Source organism: Crocodylus siamensis, chromosome 1, assembly GCF_052110815.1.
Source record: "Crocodylus siamensis isolate JL-2025a chromosome 1, ASM5211081v1, whole genome shotgun sequence".
Classification (NCBI taxonomy): Eukaryota; Metazoa; Chordata; order Crocodylia; family Crocodylidae; genus Crocodylus; species Crocodylus siamensis.
Genome location: NC_143395.1, coordinates 344,071,359 through 344,091,446, shown reverse-complemented (window position 1 = coordinate 344,091,446; position 20,088 = coordinate 344,071,359). Strand labels below are relative to the sequence as shown.

At 37.9% G+C, this 20,088-nt stretch overlaps 1 protein-coding gene across 7 annotated transcripts in view; it reads right to left on the bottom strand.

The window, feature by feature from the left end:
* The window catches only part of DACH1 (dachshund family transcription factor 1), a 538,134-nt gene that overhangs the window by 134,800 nt on the left and 383,246 nt on the right, over positions 1-20,088 (bottom strand). For 4 of the 7 annotated variants that reach the window (XM_090024542.1, XM_090024521.1, XM_090024505.1 and 1 more), the window contains 2 exons: positions 13,460-13,595; positions 6,955-7,092 (listed from right to left, as the gene is read on the bottom strand). In XM_090024542.1, the coding sequence (XP_089880668.1) occupies positions 6,955-7,092; positions 13,460-13,595 (274 nt within the window). The remainder of the gene's footprint in view (positions 1-6,954; positions 7,093-13,459; positions 13,596-20,088) is intronic. The other 3 variants (XM_090024512.1, XM_090024558.1, XM_090024531.1) reach the window with 2 other exon arrangements.

The following is a 20,088-nucleotide window of genomic DNA, read 5'->3' as shown; positions in this document are numbered from 1 at the left end:
GCAGGGGAATGAATGTAAAAGGACCCTCAAATAATTTGGTTATATACATGGGGAATTATAACAAATTTATACTTTTCCATGCATATAAGTAATTATTTGGGGGATCCTCTTAAATTCAAGGGTATCTCAAATTTAGGTAAATATAGCATATTCCAAATTGTAATTGTAGTAGTGACTCAGATTCTGAAACCTTATACTATTTCACTGAAAAAAATCTGACAAAGAAATGTAGAGATACTGGAGGAGGAAAAGTAAAATGGAGTATATTAGACTCAAATAAGAATGAGGCAGAAAAGAGTAAGTAAATAAAATGGTATTCAGGCTGCCTAGGACTAAGCTATGTCAAATTTGCAACTCTAAGTAGATGAAATGAGGAGCATGTGTGCACAACACTTTAGAGCAGGTTAAATGCTTCTGCACACACATGATGTTGGTGTGTGCACATGTCGGCGGCATATGGCACAGTAATTCCAGCTGCTATAGCAAATTCAGCGGTGTAATATGTCTCTAGTTGTAACAATTATTCTCTCTTCCCCTACTCAATTTAGAGCTGATTAAACCCCTGTGTCATGCATACACCCAGACTTACCTGCTTTTCTGGCCACAGGGAGGGGAGGGTGAGCTGCCAGTGGGCAGAGCAGTCCCTGGGCTGCTGGGGTGGGCTGGTGCTTCCCTCCACAACAGCAGCGGACTGCCCTCCAGGAAGCACCTGCCCACAGGCACCTAGCTCAGGTGGTGCTCTCCCCTACCCAGTGCTCTCCTACCTTGGGGGTCTTTAAGAGAAGGCTGGATAGGCATCTGGCTGGGGTCATCTGACCCCAGCACTCTTCCCTGCCTAGGTAGGGGGTCGGCCTCGATGATCTGTTATGGTCCCTTCTGACCCTAGCATCTATGAAACTATAAATGACTTGGGATGAAGCAAACTAAAACTTCTCTGAGGAGTTTTAGTTTGCTGCCCTACAGCCATGGAGTGCAACACCACGCTCCAAGCAGCTCAGGGTCTTTACAGGAAGACCTGCAGGTAGCCTGGCAGTAGCCAGGGGAAGGCAGGCTCCACCCAAGAAAAAAAAAAGTCATGAGCCTGATCTTCCCCCTCTCCATTCCCCCCCGAGCCTGTCTGCCTGTGCAGTGCCTTCTCCAAGCCAGGTTCCTTTGAACAGGTGCTGCCTGGGGGAAGGTCTGCTGCTGTCATGGAGGGAAGCACCACCCCCCAGCAGCCCAGGGACTGCTCTGCCTGCCAGCAGCTTGCCCTCCACTCCCTGACACCAGAAAAGCAGGTAAGTTTGGGTGTGCATGACACAGTGGTTTAATCAGCTGTAAACTGAGTAGGGGAAGAGAGCACACCTGTTACAACTGCAGTATAATCTATGTACTTATAGTTATAAACATGTTCTGTTAAATATGAAAATGAAATACATATTTAACAAATTAAAATACTTAGTAAAAATAATAAATAAACATTAAATGAGTAGGGTAAGATGGTTTGTAGATATAACTTTATCCCCAAGGCAACTCCATGAAACTATTCTCATAAAGTTTTGGGTTTTTTTCATGTGTAAAACCGTAGTCTGACCAGGGACATAACCTATGTTCTTGAATTTTTGTTTGCTGTCTTCACTTGAAGACAGTGCCATTAAAAGAGAATGAATATTGGTACCAGAATTTTATTTTTGTTCTTAACTTTTAGAAATAATAATTTGCTTTTTTGAAGACTGGCTAAAGGTGATTACATTTCTAGTTGAATCACTGGAACATTTAAATAAGTTCCTGCTCGGCATTCAGTATGGTGGAGTTGTTAAATAATTTTTTTTTTTCTTTTTCAAGGTAGGTGCCATAAATGTAGGACACAAATTGATTGGATATCTGGAATTGTTCACATGAAGATAGAGGGGCACAAAATTTGTATTTGCATATACTGAAGAAGTTGCATAAAATATATTCACATAAAGTGAAAACAATTATTGGGAATGTTTAATATGCAAGTTTCTGATTGTGATATACTTGAATTGCAAGTGCAAGAGCATTTTAAAAGAGGTTCATGTGGATCACATGAAAAACACTTACAATAGTTCCATTAATACTAAGGTTAAAACAAATTTCTAATGGGAATAGTTTAGATTCTGTGGTGAAGGTAGTGAATATTTTATCACAGAAACTGAAGTGAGCATACACAGTTTTCAACAGTAGAGTGTCCTTTCCATAACACCTCAAATAGCATATTCAATTTAAAATGTAAGAATGACATTCAGGCTTCATTTACTATTGGTGTCAATCTAAAAAATATAAATTGATGCAGATAGAAGATTCTAATCTGATGCCCTAGGGCCAGATCCAATAAAGGACTTAGGCATCTAAGAGCCAGACATTTCAGCATCTAACTTTCAGGCACTTGGCTCCAAACTGGAATCTCAAACTCTACACTCCATACAAAATTGATGGTGAGGGTTGTGCACTTCAGAATCGTATCCAAAACATTCAACATGTTGAGCAGGGAACTGCCTAAAGATAGCATGCTCAAAAATGCACTTGCCTAGAGCTAGCCAGTAGGGAAATGCTGAGGACATAGGTGAGGCATAAATGCCTCCGCTCCCAGACACTCCCTTGGCTGAAGGAAGACACCTTCATTCACTCTGCAACTCTCTCTCAAAGGTCAGCAACTATCCTTTTCTTTGGAAAAGTTGAGCAGGCATACTGTTGTGTTGTAAAGGCAGCTAGAAGAGGTGATGATTAATCAATGCTTCTTTTATTACCTGCAACAGTTATGAGTCAACTTAAGCACTGAGTTGACAAGAGCTGAATTAGTCTTTTCTGCATTACCCAATACAAACCTCCACCACGGTATAATAATGCCTTTTTGTGAAATCATACTTAATTTTTTAAGGATACATGTATCATGAAAGGATATCTAATGTGCAAGCTGCCAAGATGAGGACAACTTGTCTTGATGATGACTGCTGTCAGGTATTTAAACTACCCTCCTTCCTAGGATTATTTGCAATTTTGCAGTACATTTTCAGTGAATCTGGAAAAACTGTTACCTTCTGATGATCAAGAAGATGGACAAAAAATGTAGAATAGTTTACTTTCCTGAGGTATCAGGTAAAAGCTGTCTTGAAAACAGGTGCTCCTCCTATTTTGCTATTAAAGCATTTACTGCTACAAGTATTGCTCTAGGTCTGATCAAACCTATCCACTGATTTTAATAAGCTTTGGATCAGTCCCATGCAGAGGCATAATTACTAAGTTTTGTGTACTGCCCTCGAATCCTTCTTCACCACCCTGCTCCTCTGTCCTTGAACCACAACTTTTCAGCTCCCAAGTAACTTGCTACCACACCAGCCCTCCCTGCTCTGTGCTGGGGGCTGCTTTATCATTCTCATGCTATCCCATTGCAGATACCTCTCTTTACTCGCAGCACTGATTCCAGTTACCACCAACTGCTGGGAAGGGGCAGTGAGAGTAGTAAGGGCAGCAGTGTAGTTCAGAGCTGCATAGTTGTAGTTCAGGTACAGAGGAACGCAGGGAATATATACCAGGGAGGCCTTCACTTCTACAGGCAGAGGGGACTTGGGGCACACCATCAGAACTTGCCCCCATGACTAGTACCCCAGTCATCCATCATTAATTACACTACATGTCTGAGAATCAACTCCAAGTCCCAGAGCAGTAACAGCATATTGATTTCAATAGGAGTTGGGGTCATTCAACCATTTGGGGTGTAAGGCCCCAAGACTGAATAGACTTTAGAGGTTCACATGACAGAATTAATTAAATGACTGAAAAATCCCAGACTTACTAGTCATTATTCCTTTTTTGTTTCCACCATATTAAAATAAACCAATTCTTTCTGCTAAGAATAACAGTTCTGGCTAACCAAGTGTTTTAAAGAAATCCAAACAGATCACACCACTTTGGAACGGGCAAATTAAATGAGCAAAACCCAGCTGCACATGCACTGCATCTATAATCATTATGCTATACAACACAGCTACAGGAGAGGTAGATTAGCTCTTTTTTGCCAAGGATACAGGATGATTCCTCTCCTTGACCCAGCCCATCAGTTAAATGATGACTGGCCCCTTCTGGCTTTACTTATACCCACTTAAAATGTAATGTGTCTATTACTTTTCACTACTAAAACTTTGTCTCCCATTTAAATTTCCCATTGATTTTAATTAAATTCTCCCTAAGCTCAGGACCTTGAAGAGCTTCTTGTTTTTTAAAAAATAGAGGTGGGGACAAAAAGGAAAGACACAGAGGCTTTTTCACCAGGTGGGATTTCCCAAGTTCTCACAGCTGTAATTAAAAGTCATTCTAGTTCTAGCTGATAGATTGACACAAATGTGTCTCAGAAGAAAATAGAGTAATGCATAAATGCTTAATGACTCATTCAAAACTTCTGCTTTTTTTTTTTTTAAGTCAGATTATAAGGACAACAGTTTCAAGCCTAAGAATATACATGCCTGAGTTGCTTTTGTTTGCATTTTTTAATATAATAATTACTATTTGACTGATTAGAAGTGATAAAAGAACGCTGAATATTTGAACTGCAGGGCCATAGTGAGACAGATAATTACTATCTTCACAAACATAGACATTTTCATAGATTTCATAGACATTACGGCTGAAAGGGACCTTGGAAGATCATCGAGTCCAGCCCCATGCTTGAAGGGCAGGAAGTCAGCTGGGGTCACAGGATCCAAAATAAGCATCCAATTTGCTCTTGAAGGTGTTCAATGTAGGTGCTTGAACCACCTCCGATGGCAGGCTGTTCCAGCCCTTGGGGGCTTCTGAAATTCTTCCTTATGTCCAGCCTGAAACGGTCTTGTAGTAGTTTATGACCGTTCAACCTCGTCATCCCTTGGGGCGCTCTGGTGAACAAACGTTCCCCCAGATACTGGTGGTCACCCCGATAAACTTATAGGTGGCCAACAGATCACCCCTGAGCCTGCACTTTTCCAGGCTAAAGAGCTCCATGGGTCTCAGCCTGTCATCGTAAGGTCTGCTTTTCTGACCTCTGATCATGCACGTAGCTCTTCTCTGGACTGTAACTGAAATCACTTGTTTTAATACAGATAAGTTTAGTATTAAAGTTACAGCACTGGTATGAGAGACATGATAAATGTAGTCATGACAGAAAACAATTTTTAATTTAGTATACCCTATCAATCTAGATAGCCCATGAATATTTACCATAAATTCAATAGGCTGAAACAGAGGGAGAAAGAGTAGGAAAAATAGATGGTTTGACCTAAACAATGACTGCTGAAGAAATAAAATCCTTAGGAGTTTCAATGACACCAGATTTAATAGCTACTCTGAACTGATGATGGCATGGAGAGATACATTTGTGGTAACACTAAAAATAAAAGTCATCATTTTAAGAGAGAAAACTTGTATATATGACAACAATAAGTGCCACACTGTGTTGGTTTTACCAGGCTAACTACACTACACTGGGAAAATATAGGCTGAAATTAAAACATTTACGAAATTCAAAACAATTTGATCACATCATACTTCTCAGCAGGGATACCACTTGCAGGGCTGAGTGAGGGCACATAAGAAGTTAAAACAGGTTGTGTGTGCATTGAAGCAAAATTAATAGTTTATATAAAAGAAATGTTGTTTCCATTAATTTTTAGGGTAATCTTATTAAAAATACCACATGTCCAAAATGGAACTGTCCAGATTTTAATTTTCTTCCCCTATCTCAAAGTTCAAACACAGGACTGAGAAGGTAACCTCTCATAGCTATTAAAATAGAACACAGAGTGTCCTGTTCTTTAATCTTTCTTGTTAACACACATTTTTTTTTCCAGCTGTACTGCTGTGAGAGGGGAATTAGACATGTTAGTCTAGAGTCAGACAGAAGACAGTATAGATCTGCACCTTTAGACCAGGTACAGACATAATACTTTTATTGGTATAAGTGATTGAAAACTGGTCTACAACCATAAGAAAACAAAACAAAAATTAGGTGCACATAGGCTGGTTTAATAATGGTGCTGCCACCCCTGTCCCCTCCATCAAAGGGCAAATGTGTGTTCTGTTCACTATTGATCTAAACTACACTGCTTACAGAAACCCCTGCAACTTTGATTCCACTTCGGACTTTCTTAATGTCTGTACCTAGCTTCTTAGGCTAACTAAATCAGATACACAGCATAAATGTTCATAAGCAGAGGGCTTATTTCATCAGAGACTGAAGAAATAAACCCTCTGCTTATGGAAGCTTATGCTATACATCTGATTTAGTCTATAAAGGTGCAAATCTATCCTGGCTTCTAACTTCATATTTCAGTTATATAGAGAATTGAATAAATGTGTATACTCAACATCATGATATGCTAACTTGATCAATATAAACATTAATAGACTATTAATCTAGATCAGACATTTGCACTCATTTATTCGATCAAATTTAAAATAAATCTCACAATATCTACCAGATCTGGTTTTTTTGCTGTTGGCTAGTGTAAAGCCAGGTATTAACCTTGCTTCTTTCTTTACGGGACTTAACTTTTATGTGTTGTCATATCAGAAAACTCAGATCACCAAAGTGCATCACAAGAGGATGGACTTTAGGTGGCATATATTTCATTGGAGAACTATAGTTGCAACAATTACCTAACAGTGTTCTTAGCTATCATTAAAATACTATTAAAGATCAATCATCTACCTAGACCATGAGGAATTAGTTTAGGCCAACATTTGTTGTACTTATCCTTTCTTCCTTCTTTACAGCTTTTGTTATAAAGCATAGTCCATATTAGTCTATGTGATAGACCAGGGGGACCCCAAAAAATCCATGGTCCCATCAAGATTTCACTTATTCCACAACACACTATTATTAAGGCAATATTTAATAATAATCTTATTATGTAGCCACCAATATCTGGGCCATAACCTTTGGTTTTTATTACAATAGGAAGAATATCACATTCGTTTTACCTTTTTCAATGTGTATTCTTTTTGTCTCATGCCCAACCTCATGACCAGCCAGATCACCCTCTTTAGGACCAGGTAGGACGTTAGGTGACAAACCCATTAGCATCTGATTCATGGAGAGCCCATTCTGATGGACAGCTGCTAGAGACACATACGAAAACAAAGACAATAATAATATTAAACCCCCACACAAACAAACCTACAGTTACTTCTTTTTGTATTTTTGTATGCAGTGTTCTAGATTCGATTCTACCTACTAGGCACATCTAGATGGAATTAGGCACATAAGTGTGATTCTAGTCCATCCTGTTTGAGTTTCTGAAAAAATAATACTAGTGGTGAATAGGTCTTCCTCTTCCTCCCTACGTTTTTGGTGACTCAATCTTAAGGAAAAGGGTGACTTTTACTAACCTTATTGAATTAATACATTTTCAGGGATTTGAACAGGGTAGAATAAAAACACACTTTGGTGTTTTGGTCCAGTTACATGCCTAATAGATGGGATAGAATCTAGCCCTATCTGTCTCAATCATCCAAGAAAACTAATAACCCCAAAGTGATATCAAAATTCTTTCAGAGATAACCCCCTTTTTGTATTATTGCTCTTTCTTGGTTCATTTAAAAATATTGGCTTTGGTAACTTTGTTCCCTCCCTCCCTCTCCCCCTCGAGAATTTAAAAACATTCTGGAAAAGAATGAAAGGCAATGAAACGCCAAGAAATTGAGAAATGTCTTGAGAAAAGAATAAGGGCTTATTTGCATTAAGTGATATAAAGGCAACAAAATGGGAACAAACTGAGAAATGGCTTCAGAGGCGAATAAGGTCTTATTTGTATTAAGAGGTATAAAGTTTCTGTGTATCAGCACACTAAGTGCCACAAACTAAAGGCCTACTTTGTAAAACCTCTTTTTTAAAAAAAAATATACACCAGAGGATAATAATATTACATGGTAGGTGGACTGAACATGTAGTTTAGGTCTTTTCCATACATATGTTCTGTTGCTCGTATTCAGCATAGTTCAGGCACAGCTCACATAAATCTGAGAAACCCATATAATCCAGATGTGCAAAAGGATGATGCCTTTTGTGAGAAAATTCCTCAATGCCTTCTCAGGTCTGATCCCCATCTATGTAGGAACCATCTTGTTTTTGTTGCCTCCCAACCCCCATGAGAAAATAGTTATCAGAGCTGGATATAGAGTGGCAAGAGGAAGAAGGTATATATTTTATTTTAAAATAAATTAATAAATTGCTAAGCTGGTACAATGCCAAGGGACCCTATTATCCTGATTCTTAAGGGGGCTAGTGTTGGCAGATTTTGCCCCTCACTGCTTGGAGGCAAGTTTAAAAGGCTATACTTCCTAAATTAAAGCTTCTAAGAGGTGTGACTCCCTACTATTCATTGATTCTCATGGAACTGGGAAAATGTAAGGCTGGCTGGGTCTGGGTTGTATTTTCTTCAGACACAAACACACTTCTGCAGTTGAAATCATGGGCATCTTGTAATAGGCTTGATTAACCCATTTAAATGGTCATCCTCAGACTATGATTTTTATTGAACTATAAAAATATCTTTCCAACTCTGAGATAAATTGACAGTAGCAGGGCAGAGATGACGACTGAGGGGTCATAACTAACAGCATTGTCCAGTGGTTACACAAGGGAAATCAAATCTTTGGAATACAGAATAAAGAATAATTCCTGCAAATTGGGAGTTTGGGAAAGTCATAGAATTTGTAACACCCCCCAAAACTACAGAGGCTAGTTATTCTGAATGAGGTCCTAAATTTCTCCACAAGAAAAAGGCTCTCACAGGGATAACCAGCTCTTCTCTTGGCATTCACAGAACATATCTCACATCAACGTCTGTCCCAAAATGAAATACAGTTAACCAATTAAGCTGTACTATATAACTCAAAACTTTCAAATGCTGTGGTACAATTTATATACGGAATAAAGGGAGAATCTGGGAGCTAAATAATATAACCTTCCTTAAAGGAAAACTGCAACCATTTCATCAGCTTAGCAACAAGAAACATCTAAGATAAACACTTCTTACCCTGAATACATTTTGAAATGCATGCAGAAGAAAGGGTTATAATTATCCATTGTGTTGGTTGAGGTAACCTTACTAAAGAATTTTGTACTCTGGCCAAATAGGAATCTAAAATGTAGTGAAATATTTTTAACATATTGTGGACTCATTTTTAAATATGCAGTGATTTTAAAAAAGTTAAGAAGTTAATGCTGGATATAAAGTAAGCTGGTGCAACTTCACTGAAGGTAGTAAGTTGCCCCATCAGCATTAGGTATAAATTTAGTCATGAAATCTCTTTATACTGTGCACATCTACATGAGATGTTTACTTTGGAGTTGTCTAATTAACTATGCAGTAAAGTCTCAGCATCTATACATATGGCCTCATTAGACCACAGTAAGCCAATTAACTCCACTGTAAGTTAGTACTAGTAAACAGAAGTACTATCCTGAAGCAGTACTACTTAGTGCTCCACAATGCATGTGTAGACACTGATGGATCTGACTGGGGCACAAGGGTGCTTCAGTGTGGGAGCTGTCTGCTGGCTAGCCCCACAGTGAAGCACCTTTGTGCCCCCACCAACCCCTCTACATGTTGAACTGAGCCAGAGTAGCGGGAAGACCTCCCGGGGCACCTGCCAGACAGGGCTGCTCTGACTTAGCATAATGTGCTGTGGTTCTGGGTGCACATGTAAATGCAGCACCTGGGAGCAATAAACTCCTGCATGAACAGCACCACAGTTTATTCAGGTGCATTAATTTCATGTGTAGATGCACCCACGTGAGCCTATGTACACATTTAATTAATGAGAAACAATAAACTCCAGAGCAATTTGAGCCAGGGTAAACTACTCCAGGCACACCATCCACACATGTGCACAGAACAGCAGCAATTTGAGCCAGGGTAAGAGCAATCCTGGGCTGGAAGAGGATACAGGGTGTCAGCCCCAGACGGAAGTGTCAGGTGGCGGAAGGGCTGGCTGGGGCATGAGAGTGCTGAAAGCACAGAGCCAAATGGCTAGGCTGCAGGCAACAGTCTGACCCCCAGCTGGCTGGACTGACCTGCTTCATTATTGTGCTTTATGTATTTTAATCTGAAAATTTAGGTGTGAGGGCTTTCCTGTGAACATCTGCTGCTGAGGAACAGGACTCAGGCAGTGAGATCATGCAGATAAAAGGGAGAGTTTCAAAGTCTCTTGCATCCTCTCAAAAATACAGTAGCCTGTATTTAAGTAAGTAGCCTACTCTGCAGTAAAGTGCATGTGTAGATGTGGCTACTGAAAACAAAACCATTTAAAACCTAATACAGTGTATACAGGAAAAAGTATTACTTTGTTTAAATCAGTGGTTTTCAATCATTTTTATACTCAAGGCCCCTGGAAAGGAGAAAAGGGGAAAAGATATCCTCAGGAGAGCACATCTGCTTATCTCTTCTCTCCCAACAGCACCTTTCAAAGGCTGTCAGAGCACTCCAGCATGCCATGGTTCCCTGGTTGAGAATCACTGCTTTAAAAATTAGTGATTGTATTTTTGAGAGGATGCAAGAGACTTTGAATCTCCCTTTTATCTGCATGATCTCACTGCCTGAGTCCTGTTCCTGAGCAGCGGATGTTCACAGGAAAGCCCTCACACCTAAAACTCTAGAGTTTATAGAAAAGTATAAGACTTGATCATTCAGTTAGATGTATAAACTGACTCTCTGAATGAGGCTTATTTTTAACAGTAGAGGTTTTATTTATAAAATATTATGTCACTGAGCTCTTTATTTCCTTTTGATTGCAGATACCACTATTGCTGAAAGATGTAATGTATTTATAAATAAATAAAAGATTTTAATAATTTTATTTTCACTGGGTGTATTTACACATGCACTTTACTGCAGAGTTGACTAATAAGCTCCACAGTAAAGTTCTACAGTCTACACAGTCTACACATGCACTGGAATTAGGGTGCAGTACATTAATTAAGCATTATGCTTGTGCTCAGCATCTACACATGCATTTAATTACAGTATATTACCTTGTCGTAAGATAATACTGTCCTTGACAGTACTATCTTGCTGCAGCACTAATTAGTTGATTGTGGCCTAATATTGTCACACATGTAGACAGTGACACTATTCTGCAGCTAAGTAGCCTACTCTGCAGTAAAGTGCATGTGTAGATGTGGCTACTGAAAACCATTTAAAACCTAATACAGTGTATATCGGAAAAAGTATTACTTTGTTTAAATCAGTGGTTTTCAATCATTTTTATACTCAAGGCCCCTGGAAAGGAGAAAAGGGGAAAAGATATCCTCAGGAGAGCACATCTGCTTATCTCTTCTCTCCCAACAGCACCTTTCAAAGGCTGTCAGAGCACTCCAGCATGCCATGGTTCCCTGGTTGAGAATCACTGCTTTAAAAATTAGTGATTGTATTTTTGAGAGGATGCAAGAGACTTTGAAAAGGAAAACCTCAATAAAACTGGAAATATTTATAGTGATAAAACATGCTATTGTAGGAACTATTCTTAAATTTATCATTAATTTAAATTTCTAATTTTGTTAAGAATCAACTCCAGAGGGCCTGGCCCAGCATCAATAAAGACAGCAGGTGTCTTTCAATTGACTTTAGGGGACATTGCAATAGGTTTATACAGCCTATTAAAAATAAAATTTTAAAATAAAAATTTAGTTTAGTGTTAATGTCAGACTAGAAAACTTTAGTGTAGTTCTCATACTCCAAATAAAAAGCTGGGAAAGTAAGCAGTTTTATATAATAACCAGGGAACCTGATTTTCTCTGATAAAAATAAAAGCCTCAATTTTCAGATTAAAAAAAGTAACCCAAAACCCACATTTGTCTGTGATTAAAATGAAACACCGCTAATATATAGATATCTAGATCTAGATCTATCTATATGGAGATAGATAGATAGATAGATCCCTATACCTATATTCTAATATTATAAAAGCCTAAATCTGTCTGTCTGTCTATAACACTTTATTCACACTCTGATTTGCTGATGGAAACACCCAATCAGAGTGCTTCAAGCATGGGGGAGTGCCGCCATTGTTCCAAAGCCATGCTGAGGACTGGACAGAGGGTTGGGGAGCTGAGGCCAGCAGCGCTAGCCTTGGTTCCCCAATCCCACTCCCTGCAAGCAGTGCTAAGGACCAGACAGGGGGTGGGGGAGCTGAAGCCAGCAGCACTGGCCTCAGCTCCCCCACCCTGGTCCCTGCAAGAGGCAGAACAGCAGCAGCATGGGGCATTAGAGGGTGGCATGCCATCCCTGTCCCCCTCCATCCCACGTCATTCTTGATGGGCAATTGGCTAGAATAGATATAGATAGATATAGATAAATATAAATATAGATCTCTATCTATATCTAAATATAGTGCTGTTTCATTTTAATCATGGAAAAGTGTGGATTTTGGGTTACTTTTTTTAAACCAAAAATTGGGGATTTTTTTCATCAAATAAAACCAGGATCCAGCTTATTACCATTGAAAACATTTTTCACCTGTAAAAGAATGGAGCATTATTTTCATTGCCATCTACTTTCACAGGTGACTATTTTAGAAAAAAGCCAGCTAACCTCTTATCTAACAACCATCCCCAAAGTGCCATCCTAAATTTACACAGAAACCAAAATCTAAAGTATCTTCAAGCTAGGTGCCAAAGACCCCAGACTTACTCTTTGCCCATTTCTATGCTGCAGCGATGTGTTGTCAGTATAAAACTCAGAAGCATAGCAATAATGAAAAGAAGGAGCAGTGTAGAATACATTTATTGTGGTATTAATAAAATAATATTGGTTGAAAACCTCAATTTTCAGCCTGTTATACTAGAATATTTTAGAATCCTGGGTCTTTGCCATAAAATTTATATCCTGGACATAGAGGCTTGATAAAAATGGCATTACTCTGAGATAGCATGGTCTAAATTCACTCTATCCTTTGCAAGTCATGAGGTGATAATACCCCCATCATTATCTATTTTTATATTTATCAAATTTAAAAGCTGAAGCCTGGTAATTGATTTCACTGAATTCTTGAATTATTTTTAAAGCAGTTTATCATGTAAAATGTCACCTCTAAAATTGTATTTAATTATCAATAGAAGTATGATAGCAGGATTAAATAAAACTAAATTCCCTAAAATATCTATATATTTCCAGTTGCTATACACCTGTTCTAAAACTTATCTAGGAAATTGCTTTCCAGCCGTAATTCTATATTTCATAGCTCATATCTTTATGTTGAATATGACATAATGGCAATTTGTATCAGTACCTGTTAATGTAGCATCAGACATTATGATACTGTAAACCAGAGAATATAATGTCCACAGATAGTTACTGCAGCTGAACTTCAGCACATTATATATAAGAACTACTTAAAATGAGTCCATTTTGATTTTTTTTTAAAGAAAAGAACAGCTACAACTAATCAGATTTAAAGTGGTGACAAGCAAAAGAATGTAACATACGGATTCGGTCTGAAGAGCTCTCAGTCCGTGCAGGCGAGCTGGAAACACTGCTGCTTCTATGGGATGACGGATGGCTACCAGGTCTTCGACCCTCTTCAAGGGAAGGAGCAGGAGAAGGACTGTCTGGAACACGTTCCTATACCCCATAAAAAACCAAAAGAAGTTGAGCATCACAGCCCTTTTGCATATTGAATACCATTTTATACAATAGAATCTCCCTTTTATCTGCACGATCTCACTGCCTGAGTCCTGTTCCTGAGCAGCGGATGTTCACAGGAAAGCCCTCACACCTAAAACTCTAGAGTTTATAGAAAAGTATAAGACTTGATCATTCAGTTAGATGTATAAACTGACTCTCTGAATGAGGCTTATTTTTAACAGTAGAGGTTTTATTTATAAAATATTATGTCACTGAGCTCTTTATTTCCTTTTGATTGCAGATACCACTATTGCTGAAAGATGTAATGTATTTATAAATAAATAAAAGATTTTAATAATTTTATTTTCACTGGGTGTATTTACACATGCACTTTACTGCAGAGTTGACTAATAAGCTCCACAGTAAAGTTCTACAGTCTACACAGTCTACACATGCACTGGAATTAGGGTGCAGTACATTAATTAACACCACCAGGATCAATACTATCTTATGGCAAAGTCATTTACTGCACTGAAATGCATTTATAGATGGTGACAAGGTAGAAGCCAGATTCCTGCCTGACATCTAGCCACGTGGCTCCACAGTTCTGCACCTTTGTGCCCCAGGCAGTCCCTCCACCACCCACCACTGCCACTCAGAGCCCAGGGCTGTCCTCCTGAGCCTACTGCTAGCCCAGGGCTACTCTGCCTCAGAAAATGCTGCTGTCTCAGGTACAGATGTAGACACTGCATCAGGAGCAGCTGACTCTAGCTCAAAGAGCTCTAGAGTTTATTACCTTGCATTAACTGAATGTGCAGGTGCACCCACTGACTAGAATTGTACCGCTCAATGTAGCCTCACTCATTTCAGTAGGACAATATGAGGAATAAGACACTATTGAATGTAAAGGAATCACAATCCATACCTAAATATAAAATGACCAGAATGGAAACATATTAACATACTCTAAATTGGTTAAAAACATACAATTTTATGATTTTTAAGCAATGTATTTTTTAAAGCTAATGTCAATGAGTCTACGTATATGATAAACAACATATGTGAGGAATCTGTAATAGGGGTCAGGTTAAGTATCAAATACATATGATACCCTTGCATCTTTAAAAAGAAAACAATAAGCAAAGAGCAGTAAACTTGGCTCTGGAGAACTATTCTTTTATGAAAATGCAGGGTCTTCTCTTGTAATCATTGAGCTTTCTCAATAACCATCACTTTCAAGGGCCTAAACATAGTTGAAGTTAGCAAAGAAAAGAGTAGCTAATAACATAAATAACAGTCTTGTGGGAGAGGTGGGACTGCTCAGAAAATAAGACCCAAAGGAGACACTTGCATGTGCACTTTAATGTATATTAGCCTATTTTAATGTGCATTAAAACATCACTGAAATACCTTGCTATTTACTTAATGCACATTAAAACAGGTTAATGTGCATTAAGCATCACTTAAAACAGTTTTAAGTATTCTGACAGGTTGTGATCTTTGTGAGTTCTTTGAGAATTGTTTGATTATACTTTATAATTAAAAAAACAGTGAAAAACAGATCTGGCATTTACTGAGGGGGATCCCTGAGTTTAATAAAGGAAGCCTTGGGTCTAAAAAAATTGAGAACCACTGAAACACACATGAATATATATATATATGCAATCAAACAGTTCTCACAGTTGCTCTTTAGTTAATGCGCCTTAAAGCAGGCTAATAGGTGTTTTCTCAGAACTTCACAATGGAGGGTACTTTTACATGTGCTTCGGGGGTAGGGAGAGTTGGCACTTAATTGCAAGTGAGTCTTAGAACCGCTCTAATTAAAGTGCTACCATGCCTCATGTATCAGCATCCTTACACTTGGGCTGCTGGAGTATGGAAACTGCCACTCAATCAAATCTGCTCTGACTTGCTGGAATTCCAGTGTTTGGAGCAGCCTCAGCGCTCATGTATAGGCACCCAGAGGTACCACATTTAATGTGTATTAACTGAAGTGTGTTAGTGTATGTGTAGATGCACCCACTAACAGACTTTTTATGATCTAGAATATGAAAAAGCATCTAAGAACTAGTTAGACATTCTTTGTGACTATGAAAAGAATGAAGATATATTTTTCTCTGTGGTCACAGCGGGGAAAGGATTTCAAACTGCACTAGAAGAAATTTAGCTGGAGATTAAGGACACCTTTCTGATTATGAGGGAGGTCAAGTATTGGAATGGGCTTTTTCAGGACCTAAGAGACCAGGATGAAATCTTGAATTATTGAGGGCAATGAAAGTTTTGCCACTGAATTTACTAAAAACAGAAATTCACTGAATAGTTTCAAGAGAAATGAGCTCCCAATCAGGATATAATGTGTTTAAATGTTAAATATGCTCAGTAGTTTACAGTCATGACTAACCATTCTGGTTAAATTACAGAAATTACATCTCGAGATGGAGTCTGTAAGGAAGTTACATACTATAATAGATTCATGTGTGCGTGTGTGCGCACGCGCATGCGTGCATGTGTGTATATATTATATATATAAAATGTGATTTTCAGTGGTTCTCAACTTTATTAGACTCAAGGCTTCCTTCATTAGGTTCAGGGAACTCCCTCAGAAAAAGCCAGATCCTATTTTTTTTTTTTTTACTATAAAATATATTTAAACAATTCCCAAGGAACTCACAAAGATCACAACCTGCCAGAATACTTTTGACAGTGTGGATTTCTATATGAAATCTCTTGGTTTATACATCATGTTTGTATACCTAACAGGGCTAATATTGTTTGACACCCCACACCACTCTTGAAAGGGTTTCAAAAGAGGCCCCAGGGTGTCAGGGCATTCTGGTTGAAAATCACTGATGTCTATGTATATATGAACTACCTGCTTTATCTATATATCTACATCTATGTCTATATATCAATAAAGAACAAACACTTTTCTTAACAAGGCAAAATATTTATAAAAGTTTGCTATTCACTAAAGATGTTATTCATGTAAGAGTTCTACTGAAAAAAATCTCCATGTTTGGCATGTCATAGATATTTTTAGCTGTTCATTAATATTTTAATTTTCTTTCTTTGAAAATCATGATTTGTTAATAGACCTGGAGATACCTTTTTATAAAAAATAAAGTAAGTCTAATATAACAATACAATTTGCATTTGTCTTAGGAGAGGACATGAAAAGCTGTCACTGGTAATTCATAAAAGCGTTTCAAAGAAGGAGCACTCTCCTGTTCTCAAACTGCATTAGTAGTGACTTTGATTATCAGTATGCACAGTAGCCATATGAACATTTATTTTGTTGAATACATTCCAAAGAAAATTAACAACATGTCTATCTATACTAATCAATAAAACTTTTCAGGATACATTCCCATAAATGTTTGCTGTACTTGCTACTGGGATTGCAGAGAGTTTCAATACACTATTAATGGAGTAGGTGAAGACCTCTGAAAACAATGTATCAAGACATCTAACTGGATTCTATTTTAATAGTCTTTATTTTTTAAGTTAAAACACTGATGACAAAAGTTTAACTGCATCATAGCTCTAGGCTTATTATTGAGTTTGATTGTGTTTACATGCCCATAAACTAAGTAGTCAAGTGGAGAATTATAATTTAGAAGTTTTCAGAATGCAATAGATATATTTCTTTAGATTTAGGAGGATTTAAGCATGCACAGGGTGCAGCTTTGGTATAAATTGGAACACAGCATATTTAATCATTTCATTTAATATATAATTTCACTGTTTGGCATACAATGTATTGTTCTTTGAAGGGTTTCATTAAAATGAAATCCAGTGAGCATATAAGATTTGAATACAGAGCTGCAGAGTAAATTAATTTATTTAAACAGCTTAATTTGTTTATCCTATTTATGTGTGCTTTTACAACACATTTTAAGATGAAGACAGCAAAAGGAACGTATAGGACAACAAAATACAATTATTATGGAAACAAAACAGATAATGAGTTTTATTCACATATAATAAGGCAGTGGAAGACAAAGTGTATGTATTCTGAGTTTATCAGTTTATTTGTGGAATATTCTTCACTTGAACAGACTTGGGACTGAACTAGGCAGGAGGGTAATTAATTTATTACCTCAACTTACTGCTTTATAGTCTTGCTTCATAATTCCACCAATCAATAATATAGAGTCTCTTGCAATTTTTGTCTTTATCAAAACAAGCTGCACTAATAAATGAAAATGCTAGTAATAATACACTGAAAGACTTTCTCACTTGAAAAAGGGCATACTAATAAACTAATGGTGCTGGCATATCAATATATGAAAGTTACTCTATCATTTATTTTTACAAGGGCATTTGTAGAGAAGAGATGAAAATTTAGTGTTTTGTAAAATATTAGCTCTACATTTCAAAATTGCTTGAATTAAAATAAACTTGTGAACAGGAAGTACATAAAAATCTAGTCAATTAATAACTCAGATACAAACAAGGGCACAATAGCTATCTTTTGATGCATGTGAAATACCACCTTTGAACAAACAGAGAGAGAAGAATCAGACCTAATCCTGAGTCTGACAGTAACTTCATCTGGGGGCTTGTTGAAGTCAACTTACTTAACTGATACATTTCTCCTAAAATGTGTCCCCATTTCTACAGCAAGTTCTACTCCAATGAAACATTAAAAAACGTAGGCAGTGGTAGGCACTTTATCTATATTTGTGTTCCCTCTGTTACTGACAGTGAGAAAATGTACTAGTAGCAAGGCTTTGTGTGCCCAGTGCACATCAAATACTTTCCTAAAATCAAAATATATGGAGGAAGTCTCCACCCTACTTTAATATATTTTTACTATTTAGGCCCAAGTTACTGATCCCTAATTAGGAACCCCAAAGCTTGTTTCCTCCTCTTGTGTGGAACCTCTAGCATATACAGAAATTCAGAGGCAAGGAGGAGGCATGTAAAGAGCAAGGAAGGATGTGATTGTATATTATTAGAGTGATCTGGTAAACTCTTGCTGGTAGGTGGTTCTTTGGAGAATATTGCCAGCTGGCTTTAAGGCACTCTAGCCTGAATTCAGAAGCAGGCATGTAAAATGGGGAGATATAGCCTGTTCTTTAATAACCTCATTTGCTATGATCAGTGGTTCATTATAGGTGATGTTTTTGCTTGGAACACTAATTGTATAGTTCTAAAAAGTGAATCAACGCTGGTTATCGTGAACCCCCTCATTAAATGGGATTTCTAAAAACACGTCACCAAAGAATGTAGGAATTGTACCACATTATAGAAAATCAGTGAAATCTGTTCAAAGAAACAGATATCCATTTTAACAGGCAAGTAAGTCATCACCTTCTGCATGGGGAATCAAGGCAAATCACTAATTGTATGTATCCTAAGAAGCTTGAGAACTTAAGTCCCTCTCCCTAGGAAGATACGTAAGGGAAGAAGACAGAATCAAATCTGAGAACAGAATCATGCATCACTTCAGTTTTTATTTAACAAATTTGCACTTCAGTATTTCACCTTCCTAATGATGAAAATCCACAGTATGTTTGGCAAAATCCACAGTATGTTTGGCAGAAAAATAATTTGTGGAGCACATCTTCATTCCCGCCCCCTCACCCCCATCCCACACCCACATTCACACACGCTTTATTTGAGGTTACAGAAATAAATGACTTTGTCCAGGTATACTTGGGCACACGACTGAATGGATCAAACAGCTCTCCCATCCTGTTTGGTTCACCTCTCCTTTCTGTTTTAGTCTCTGCCAGTAACAGTTTCAGATATAAAATGCTAAATGCATTCTTCAGGCCTTTTCCTCTCAACATTTACTCTATCCAAGGTTCTCCCTCCTTCATTCCAGTCTTCTTAATATTTAATCACCTAGACAATTTTGTAGTTTGCACAGACTTTACTCTGGGGCTCATTTTCACCTTTATCCTGTTCAGAGCTTTCTGGGACATACCTTTTCTCCCACTCTGTTCTATAAGAAACGTAGAGTATGGCAAAGCTCTCCCTATCTAGTTATTTCAAGCCTGAGCCTGCCAATATGATTTGCTTCACATAAAGCCCCCTGCCACACACACACACACGCACAATCTCAGGCTCAGTCACCTTACAATTCTAGGAACTCAGCCTCTCCTTTTAAATAGAAAATCACCAGTATGTTGGCACCTTGAATGATGTTTTGAATCTGTAATATTCAGAAATGGTGTTATTTCAACATACTGACTACTCTAATCCCTCTGTTCCTCTGTGCCTTACCAGAGCATCAGCGAGAACATTTCAGGAAAGACTTAAGGCAAGTGGACTCTGTACCTAGATAGATTCCAGGAAGAATACCATAAATTAAAATCTTCAAGAGCTGATTGGGACCAGCGCCCAACTAATCATATTCCATCAGAAGTACTGGCATAAAGCCTATGGAAGGTACTCATTAACTTAGAAGGGAAAGAAGTGAAGTGAGATACTATTTATTACCCCCTCACTGGTGCATCTACATGTGAATATTAATGCCACA